The sequence below is a fragment of the Fragaria vesca genome, linkage group LG2 (genome assembly GCF_000184155.1).
Source record: "Fragaria vesca subsp. vesca linkage group LG2, FraVesHawaii_1.0, whole genome shotgun sequence".
Lineage (NCBI taxonomy): Eukaryota > Viridiplantae > Streptophyta > Magnoliopsida > Rosales > Rosaceae > Fragaria > Fragaria vesca.
Genome location: NC_020492.1, coordinates 3,273,332 through 3,283,462, shown reverse-complemented (window position 1 = coordinate 3,283,462; position 10,131 = coordinate 3,273,332). Strand labels below are relative to the sequence as shown.

The 10,131-nt window shown below is 47.1% G+C and overlaps 1 protein-coding gene across 1 annotated transcript; it reads right to left on the bottom strand.

The window, feature by feature from the left end:
* Window positions 1-7,996: 7,996 nt before the first annotated feature.
* Window positions 7,997-9,675, bottom strand: LOC101303391. The gene is made up of 3 exons (XM_004292052.1): window positions 9,400-9,675; window positions 8,851-9,312; window positions 7,997-8,359 (listed from the first exon to the last, which is right to left on the bottom strand). Exons 1-3 carry the CDS (start codon window positions 9,673-9,675, stop codon window positions 7,997-7,999), a joined length of 1,101 nt encoding a protein of 366 aa, XP_004292100.1.
* Window positions 9,676-10,131: the final 456 nt, after the last annotated feature.

Here is a 10,131-nt window from a genome sequence, read left to right as displayed (position 1 = left end):
CGCCGACAGGGCTAGAGGATGGACTGAGTGGCAGCGAGGAGGCGGCTGTGCTGGTCGTCACTCCCCCGACTTTCTCGGTGGGAAACCATAGTTTCAAACTAGGGTTAACCGAGTAGGGGGTTGACTGAGGGTGATGGGCCGGGAGGATTTTGTGGGCCTCTGAGGGTTGGGCATGAAAAGGAAGTTTGGGTTTGGGACTAAATTTGGTGGGTTTGGGCCTTCGATGGGCTAGCTGGGACTGATTTGGTGCTGAAGAGGCCAAAGTCAAGCTTTCACTCTGGCAAGCTCGTAGAGGTTTCAGTGTAGTTTGGAAGGATTCCTCGAAAAAAGTCTCCTAAGAAGAGAGGTCACCTGCGTGGCAATCGTAACAAGAAGAGGACAACGAATGGAGATCCGGAGCTATGAGATTCTATGGCTCCTAGTTCGGAGGGCGCCAATGTAAAAACATGCCTCGAGTCTGAGGCTGAGGAGGAGTAAGTCCTAGTGCATCTAGGAAAGACCCCTTATGTTCTCTAATAACTACTCTCTTTCTCTCAATTCGATGACAGGTACACCATTGGGTCTTAGGCCTTATTCGATTAGAAGCTGAGTTGTTATTAAGGATCGGGAGGTTATTTTGCTTTCTAGTTTTCATATCCACCTTTTTGGATGTAGCTTTAAGGTTGTTATTTTTTTCGTAGATGTAGTTTTATTTTCGTTGCTATTTGCATGTATAGTCTTCGGACTATCCTTATTTGGCCTTATGGTCGTTTTGGAATTTTCCTACCTTAAAAAAAATAAAAAAAAAAAAGAACATTTCTCACTTTTTGATATTTTCTTCTCCTCTTTAATTTTTTTTTCTTTATACTTCTTCTCCTCTTTAATTGAATTTTCGTCAATGAACATTCGTTGTTCAAAGCAAAATCAGTAATAACATGATGATTTTCTATATTAGTGTTTCTCAACCTTCAATTGAGTATCTTTCTCAAAACAAAAAAAAAAAAAAACTTTTAATTGAGTGTTAATCTCGGCATCATCTTGAAAGGATTCACCCTCAAAACCAATTAGCCTTCTTTTACAGCCATATATGAAAGGTATGGAAACATAACACCTCCATAACAACAAGTTCTTCTTACCTCCAAGTACCAGCAGTGAATAACTATAGAAATGTGTAGTTGGGTTTTTGCCCAACGGAAAGCATGGGAAGTACCCTGTTACTCCATCTGTAGAATCTCTAAAGAAGGTGAAAGGGTGTAGCCAATTGAGCTTTCAATATGACTGAGGGAAGAAAATTATCCCGTTAGGTTTCTATACCCGACATGTGGGAAGCTATATAAAATTAGGATGTGCATTAATGAATAGGTATTGTATTTTGTGAATTAGGGTAGTTTAGGAGTTTAAGGTGTGTATATAGTAAAATATTAAAGTAAAACAGTTATTAGGTGATGTATTAAGTAGAGGATGTGTATCTAGTATGTAGCAACATGTGAATAAAATTTCTCTATATTGAATGAGGGGTATTATGGAAAAATTAGGGAGGTATACATGGTAAATTTGTTATTTACAAAAGTAAAATGGAGGTCTATTAAGTAAAGAGGTCCAAGTAGCTGTTTTAAATGTATGAATAGAAGGTCCCCTAATTTTATTGCAAATATAAAGACAGGCTCAATAGAGCATAGCTACAAGATATAACGGGAAAGACTAAGGTGTGTTAATGCATAAATGCATCAACTTTATCATAAAGTTGTTAAATGAGTCCTCAAAGTAGTAAAATTAGTCTTCAAAGTTGTAATATTAGTCCTTAGAGCATCTCCAACAGCTTCCCTATTTTCTTGATTTGATCAGTTTTAAAGAATATTGGGTTATTTTGTGGTCCAACAGCTTTCCCATCTCATTCCCTAAAATGGGGATGAAGAAGAAAGAGGAGCACTCATTCCCCAAATTTGCAGCAAAGTCTTAATTCCCCAAATATTAATTATTTACGTGCTCCAACGATAAGAACAAAAATCTAAAATATTTTATTGGGTAATTTATGTTATAATGAATATATGATTTTTTTTGTTATTATCAATAATCATATAACATTTTTTATTGTTGTAATAAATGCCGAAATCTCCAAAATAGAGAAACTGTTGGAGTTTGAGCATAAATTTTTTGGAGATTTTAGTTTTTGCTTCCCCATTTTAGAGAAATTTTGGGGAAGCTGTTGGAGATGCTCTTAATGTTGTAAAATTTTAGTTACAATAGCAATCCTCAAGTGGTAAAATGTGTCTTTCAAGTGATAAATTAGCCCTCAAAGTTGCATAAATTTTTTTTTATCACTTTAAGGACTCATGTGATAACTAAGAATATTTACAACTTTAAGGACTTATATTACAACTTTGAATATTAATTTTACTACTTTGAAGACTCGTTTTACAACTTTAGGACAAAACATGTCCTACATTAACACATTGTAGAATTTTCCATAGCTAGCTTGGTGACAAGCTTCCGAAACACATCTAAAAAGTCTATATGGTGTGTTATCATAGTTTAAGGACTCATGTGATAATTAAGAATATTTACAACTTTAAGGACTCATATTACAACTTTGAAGACTAATTTTACTACTCTGAAGACTCATTTTACAACTTTAGGACAAAACATGTCTTACATTAACTCATTGTAGAATTTTCCATAGCTAGCTTGGTGACAAGCTTCCGAAACATATCTAAAAAGTCTGTATGGTGTGTTCTCATAGTTTTAGATTGATTTAGCCTAATGCCAGAGTGGTAATTACATACCCTCTTGCTGCCATCTACAGACAGAGCAAGAAGTTGTGACAGTACCCGTAATGGTAGACGGAAATAAAACTGCTCATTTGTCTTATCATGCTCTGCTATTAAAGAATACGTTGAATCATCCTTCTATTTTGGCCACGCGTCTCAGCAGGGGTAGAGTTGTAACTCCGGCGATGTCAAAAGTAAAAAACAAGGTTGCGGGGCGTGCCACGGCGCGGGCGCGGGATGAGTGCGTTGTGCTAGACTTCTAATCAAACGAAAAGGGTTTCCGGTGCCACCTCGCGGACGAGGGATTACGAGCAAACCTCTTGTTCACCTATGAGTCGATACTCACTGTTAGAGCGAGCAGAGCAATAATCAGGAAGAAAGGGCGAGTCCGAACGGGCTTTGAGAACTTAGGCGAGGTGCACTTAGAACTTTAGGGTTTCGAGGATGCTCAAAGATTTGTTTGTAGTTTTGTATGATTTGATTGTGTGTCTCGAATCGTTGTCGAGCTCCCTTATATAGCACCTTGCTGCCAACTGATAGATTTTTTAATCACAAACCCATTCGGACTCGACAATTAGAATTCCACAAGGACACAACTTGCCCACGAACTGTGCTACCCACGTGACACATGTCATAACAGACCCCGCTTAGGCTTCTAATACCGTCCCGCCTCGCCAAGTACTGTAGACTCCTAAGCGAACTGAAACGAGGATCTGACGAGGTAACGAACCTCGCGGGGTACCAGAGTCCTTGCCAAATTCTACCTCGCGCGCTGCCAAAGCTCGCCACTCTTCATGGGCTTCACATTAAAAAAGGGCCACAGGTATTGGCCCAAATGCTATCCAAAACTTATTGCGAGTCTTAGACCAAAATCCCCGCCGGGCTCAAACATTGCCCCTTAGGCCTTGAGCTTGACCCATTTTGCAACAGATAAGCGAAAAGGCCTTAATGAATATGTTACGGGAATTCGAAATTCAAAAGGTGCTGACGTTTCGTTATCGTCGCCTCCCTTCATCATTACGACTGTTTGAAATTTCGAAACGCGCTGACGTTTCGGTCGTCATCACGTCTCCTCATTACGGCGACTGATTGAAAAGACGTTACGGTCCGTCCCCTTTATAAGCCTCGATGCAGGTCCCTACATCTCACCATCGCTTTCCAACCAATCCTTCTCCTTCCCTCTGCAACCAACAAACCTCACCGCCGTGCTTCACTCAACCCAGAAAATGGTTCCCAAACCAGCTGTTAGAGACCCAAACCTTAACATAACGGCGGTGAGCTTATGGTCGACTAACCTTGCTTGGTCTGGTCCCCCCCCCCCAAGGAACACTTATTTACTTCCTTGAAACGGGGGCAACCTTGCTTGGTCCGACGCCCTCACAACCTCTGTCAGCCGCCGACCTAAACCATTATGCTGACTCCGTGCGTCGGCTAATCCTTGCCCAACGCCGTGAACCGGGAAGTTTCGCCTCCTGGTGCAAGCCCGTTCTCATACAAACATCCGGGTCGGAGAATGGCCCACTACCACCGCGGAGGACCGGGCATGGTATGCGGCTCGCCTTCAGTCCGATCAAACAATCTGGGAAGCCGCCGGCATCGGCGAAGCCATCGCTTTGAGTTTCTCGCTGCCCCCTCACGCCGACCGAGCTCCTATCGCTGCCGCAGCCTGCCTATGGAACAGTGCCACCAACACCTTCGATTTCCCCTCCGGGCAAATGAGTGTCTCCCTGTTGGACATTCTTGCCATCACAGGGCTGCCAATCCACGCCAAGCCATACGTGCCGGGCGACTTTGCATCGACTGAGTTCACATATTCCAGCAACTTGGGGGCTCGTCGCGCTCTGAAAGGCTCGTACGCAGTATGGAGGAAGTACTACATCGGCCATGCAGAACGGCACGAAGGAGGTATCGCTTTCCTTGAATATTGGCTTGATAAATTCATATTCTGTGGCAGCGCTCATAAGCCTACAGGGAAATGGACCAAACTAGCCGAGGCATTCTACAACGGGATCAAAGTAGGGCTAGGGCAGCCTGTGCTGGGCGCGCTCTATTGGACCCTTCATACACTCTCCCTAAGGCCCTTCCATCTTTCTGCTGGCCCAATGTGGGTTTTGGATCTGTGGATGCAGCTGTATTTCCAGCTCTTCCGACGCGCCCTGCTTGATTTCCTATCGGTGGACCAACTGCTCGGGTTCACTATGTGCAGGAACTCCGCGAACCGGACCCCTCTATCCTTCTTTGCCAGCCTCTCCATCCTATACAACCAACTTGAGCCGCCTCCCACCATAGATATGATGGTTTGCCGACGCCATCCTGAGGTCTTGTCAGCGGGCTTCTTCCCTTGTTCTAACTCGAACTTAGACGCTAAGACAACTTTCATAAGGGCAACCTCATGTTGTGACCTTCAGCTCGCCGAGGATGAACAAGGCTTCGAGCTGACGCCCCAAATCGCTTCGCCATGTAGCTTGGCTTTTTCCAAGGGGTCCCTTATCCACTCTTCCATTCAGTGAACAAGTACACATCCTGGCACAAGATTGGCGAGACAGACCGGGTCACTTCGCTGCAGAACATCTTTCCTCTCACTCCCGACTTGCTCGAGATTGAGCCTTCACTAGGTGTTGACGCCGCCTATCTCTCTTGGTGGCGATCTCTTTCAGACAACCATTGGAGGTACTCGGATGACGCTGTCTTCGCTGCCATCTTTTCCCCTCTGTACGACACTCTGAGCGAGTCGGACCGCGTCATCCTTGATACCCAGCGCGACCATGTAGAGGGTCCTCAGAGGGCTGCTACAAGGTCCAGGCCTATGCTCCCGACAGTTCCTGCTGCTCGCCGCTCGACCGAGATCGTTATTCGAGAACGCAATCCCGCCCCCGAGGTAGGCCGCTGACTGTGCAATTTCCTAATCGCTCTCACCACGCTCAACTAAGTACTTCTACTCAATTTGCTTAACTTCTTTTTGCAGGCCACACCTTGCCGGAGATCTTCGAGGAGGCCCGAGGCTGCCAGAGATAAGGAGAAAGCACCAGCTCAAGAGGAGCCTGCGGCGGGCTCAAACACCGATGAACAATCAGCTCCAACGGGACCCGACATCCTGCCACCTGTTTCAGAGATTGAACCAGCTGCAGAAATCCAGCCAACCACTCCGGCCCTGGCGAGACCATCTGTCGAGACGGCTTCTTCTTTGGCCACCCGGACCGCTCGTCTTCGGGCCCGGATCACCCCGCCTGCCGATCCAGAGCCCGTTCGCTCGGCCCGGGGCTTCCTTCATGGGCTGATGCGTTAAGGCCCACATATGAATGTCTTTGACTTGGTGCAGCGCGCATGCGAGGCTCATGGCGCCTTGGCTCGCCACTTAGCCAGCAACACTCCTGCCTTGGATCATGCCCTGGAGCTTATTGATGCCGTTGAGTTGCAGGCCCGCCGAGTTCAGGATGTTGGTACTCAGTTGGCTGCTCAGGAGAGAGTTCGCCATGCCTTAGACCAACAGATGTCAGTCCTCTTGGCCGAGCTTGAAGATGTTAATGTTCCTGAGACGTCATCAGAGAACCCATGTACTTTCTATACCCGGAAAGTGGAGGCCTTGGAGGCTCAGATAGTGGAGTTGCAAACTCAACTTGCTCAAGCTCGCCAGAGCCTGGCGCAAGCTGAAGATGCAGAAGCCCGCGTGCAGGCCGCGGAAGTGACCTAGGAAGCTTTGGACTCAGCCACTGCTGCTGTGGACGAAGCCTAAGCCCAGACGGATATTGAGGAGTTGGCCTTAGAAGGACTTCTCTTAGATTTGTATAGGGCCTCTAGGCGGGTTTAGACTCGGTTAGCGTTTTTCCCCCTCTGTATGAACCTCTATAAATAATAATATTATAATATTAAATGAAATCAATTCTTTCCCGCTCTTGTCGAGTTTTCCTTGTGTAAAAACTGCTTTTTTAGGAAAAAAATCTTTTTCCGAGATTCGGTGGAGGTTTCCAATGTAACTGCATGCTTGGAACGCGGGCAGTCATCATGGAACAAAGCATTCGACCTTATCTCCAAGGCTCATATCTCGGAGCACATCGCTGCATGCAGGACATTTGTTAAAGGAAGAATCGGCCTCTTTTGCCTATAAAAAAGAGAGCCTCTTGGTTGGGTTGAAGCAACAACCAAGTCTTTTGCACCCACTGCCATGGATTCTTTTCCCTTCTACTCATCCTATTGTCCTTGCTTAAAGCAAAACCCCCATTTCTCAACTTCACCCTTCGTTCCTTTTGAGTCTGAAAATCTACTCTCAGGCCAAGCCTTTGTTTGGACAAACAAATGGTTTGAGTACCTTCTGTTTTGCACCAGCTGTTCTGTCTAAACGTGAGGTTTTCGAGGTTCCGCACCCGCTTGCGCTTTAGGCCCTGGCCAGTGCCCTTGAAGCACCTTCGAGGCGTGATTGGTAGCATGAGGGACCCAGGTCCAGTAGACCTCTAGCTTCTCAACAATTTGTCTTAGGTCCGGGCCGGTGTCCAAGCTTGTGCTGGCCTGAGGAGGTGAGACGTTCGCCAGTCTCAACCGAAGAACACGGCGGCGGCCTCTTCTTCAACCCTGCAAGATATGCGGGTTGAGGTTTCCAATACCTTTAGATCTATGCTTTTGAAAGTAAACATAGTCAGATTTCATCCTTTCTGTCAATGTATTTGCCTTGGCCGCAAAGCCACGTATGAAACCTGTATTAGAAACGCCAAAAAGGGCAAAAATAATGAATTTATTTTTTTAGGGCCTCTGGAATAGGCCCCAATCTTGTACTTGTCTTTGTGTTTAGACTTTGCACGTTTACAAAAAATGAAGAAAATGATAACTAAATAAATAGAGTTATCTTATTTTTTAGGGCCTCTAGAATAGGACCCAATCTAGCACTGGCCTTTTTAGGCTGGTACGTTACAATGTCTTCTTCAATCTTCTATCCCGGGTTGCCCCCTAGTGCTAGGCGGCGGAGCAAGAATGCGATGGCGCGTAGCACTATTGACCGTGGTTGCGGGTTTTGAGGGAGGTGGAGGATCCTCGCGTTCCCAAACTCCAGCAATGTATCGCTTAAGGAAACGGCCATTAATAGGATTGCGATGAATGGTGCCGTCGAGGTCGTGCAGGTGGTATGCCCCCTTGGGGAGTATACGGTGAATAATGAAGGGTTCTTCCCATCGAGCGGACCACTTGCCCCGACCCTCGGTTTTTTCCCCAAGTGGGAGGACCGCGCGCCATACTTTTTGGCCCTCGGCATAGCTCCGTCCTCACGTGACTTTATCGTACAACCGCGCGATGCGCTGTTTCTCGAGGATGAGATTGTTGAAAGTGATGACGCGGTGTTCATCGAGATCTTCCAGTTCCTGCCACATAGTTTGGACGTAATCTTCGCTAAGTAGTTGGTGTTGTTCCTGAACGCGGAGCGAAGCGATATTGATCTCTAGGGGAAGGACGACATCATGACCATACATAAGAGCATACGGGGTAGTGTCCGTCGGGCCGCGCTTTGAAGTGCGGTAATCCCACAAGGTGTGGTAAAGTTCCTCATGCCAGACGCGCGGGGTCAACTCCAGCATCTTTCGGAGAATGTCAAGTATGACCTTATTACTGGCCTCGGCTTGGCCGTTGGACTGTGCATAATATGACGTAGAGTGGAGGAGCTTGATGCCATAGTCATTTAACTATTTGACGACCGAATTGGCCATGAAAGCTGCCCCCCTGTCCGTAACGATGCACTCCGGAATACCAAAGCGGGAAATCATATTGCGGAAAATGAAGTTGCGGACCGAGTTGGCGGAGGCAACCTTGAGTGGTTCGGCCTTGACCTCCATTTGGTAAAGAAGTCGGTGGCGACGATAATGAACTTATGCTGCTCAGAAGAATGTGGATGAATAATGCCAACGAAATCTATCGCCCATTCGCGACCCGGCCAAGGTTTAATGATAGGCTGTAACGGAATGTTGGGGATGTGTTGCACTGGTCCGTGGGCCTGGCAGTCTTGGCAACCTTTAGCAAAGGCGATGTAGTCTTTTAAAATGGTCGGCCAATACTATCCATGGCGGCGGATTAACCAACGCATTTTTGGCCCTGCCTGGTGCGAACCGCAAACCCCACAATATACTTCGCGCATGAGACGCTTAGCGTCATTCCCATACACGCAGCGGAAGTCGTTTCCGTCTTCACCACGCCGACGAAACTCGCCGTTGCGTAAAACAAAGTTTAAAGCGAGGAAACGTATCTGTCTGCAGTGAGTGGCGTCATTAGGATTCTGGAGGTAGGCGATAAATGGTAGCCGCCAATCCTCGTCAATAGGGTCTAGGGCCGCGACCTCTGGGGTGTCGGTCTGAAATTGCCCCCTAGCAATGAAAGAGGGAAGGGTACGTCGCTCGACTTTGAGCAAACGTTCGTGCACTTCATGGCGCAGGCTGAGGCCGGAAGCTACTTGAGAGAGCTCGTAGGCGGCGAAGTTGAACTCGCGTGGTATGTGTTCGATGTAGACGTCGTCGAATTGATCCAACACTTCGAATGCCTTGCGCAGGTATGGTTCAATGGACGAGCTTAAGCACTTGAACTTCTCCACCAGCTGGTTGACGACCAACAGGGAATCACCAAAGACCTGAACTTCTCAGACACCTAAGTCCAACAAAATTTCCAGTCCGATGATGAGTGCCTCGTATTCGGCCTGGTTGTTGGTGCATTTGAAATCGAGCTGGAGCGAGTAGGAGAAGCGATCTCCGGCGGGATTTTCTATGGCTATCCCGGCGCCGGCTGCGGTATCAGTCCATGAGCCGTCAAAGTAAAGGGTCCACGACGCGAGTGCCACAGCAGCGAATTCCAACTTGCGAAACGCCGTGAGCTCTGAAGGGGGGTGATGAGCGAGAAAGTCTGCTATTGCCTGTCCTTTTACTGCCTTTTGCGGAACATATTGCAACGAGAATTCGGACATGGCTAATATCCACTTGCCGATGCGTCCCCGCAAGATAAGGCGAGAAAGCATGTATTTGACCAGGTCGGATTGAGCGATCACTACCGTGGTAAAGGCAAGTATGTAGTGCGCAGCTTGCATCTTGCAAAATATAGAGCAAGACACAACTTCTCCATAGGTGAGTATCGTGTCTCGCAGTCAGTTAACACCCTGTTGAGGTAATAGACAGCGCGTTCCACCCCGTTTTCATCGTCTTGTGCCAAGAGTCCGCCGATGGACAAATCGGCAGCGGCGATATAGAGCTTAAGCGGGGTACCTTCGCGAGGTGGGATCAGGACTGGTGGGTTCGTAAGGTAGTCCTTGATTCGATCGAAGGCCTGTTGATGTTGTGGTTCCCAAACGAACTCGGTTGCCCCCTGGAGCTTGAGGAAAGGTGAAAAAGGCTGGACCTTCCCTGTTGTATTGGATATGAAACGG

Coding starts and splice junctions, on each gene's coding strand:
- LOC101303391 (XM_004292052.1), bottom strand. CDS start 9,675: ATGTCCGAATTCTCGTTGCAATATGTTCCGCAAAAGGCAGTAAAAGGA. Junction 9,313..9,399: donor ACAACCAGGCCGAATACGAG/GCACTCATCATC, acceptor GTCGTCAACCAG/CTGGTGGAGAAGTTCAAGTG. Junction 8,360..8,850: donor CTAAGCGTCTCATGCGCGAA/GTATATTGTGGG, acceptor TATTATGCACAG/TCCAACGGCCAAGCCGAGGC.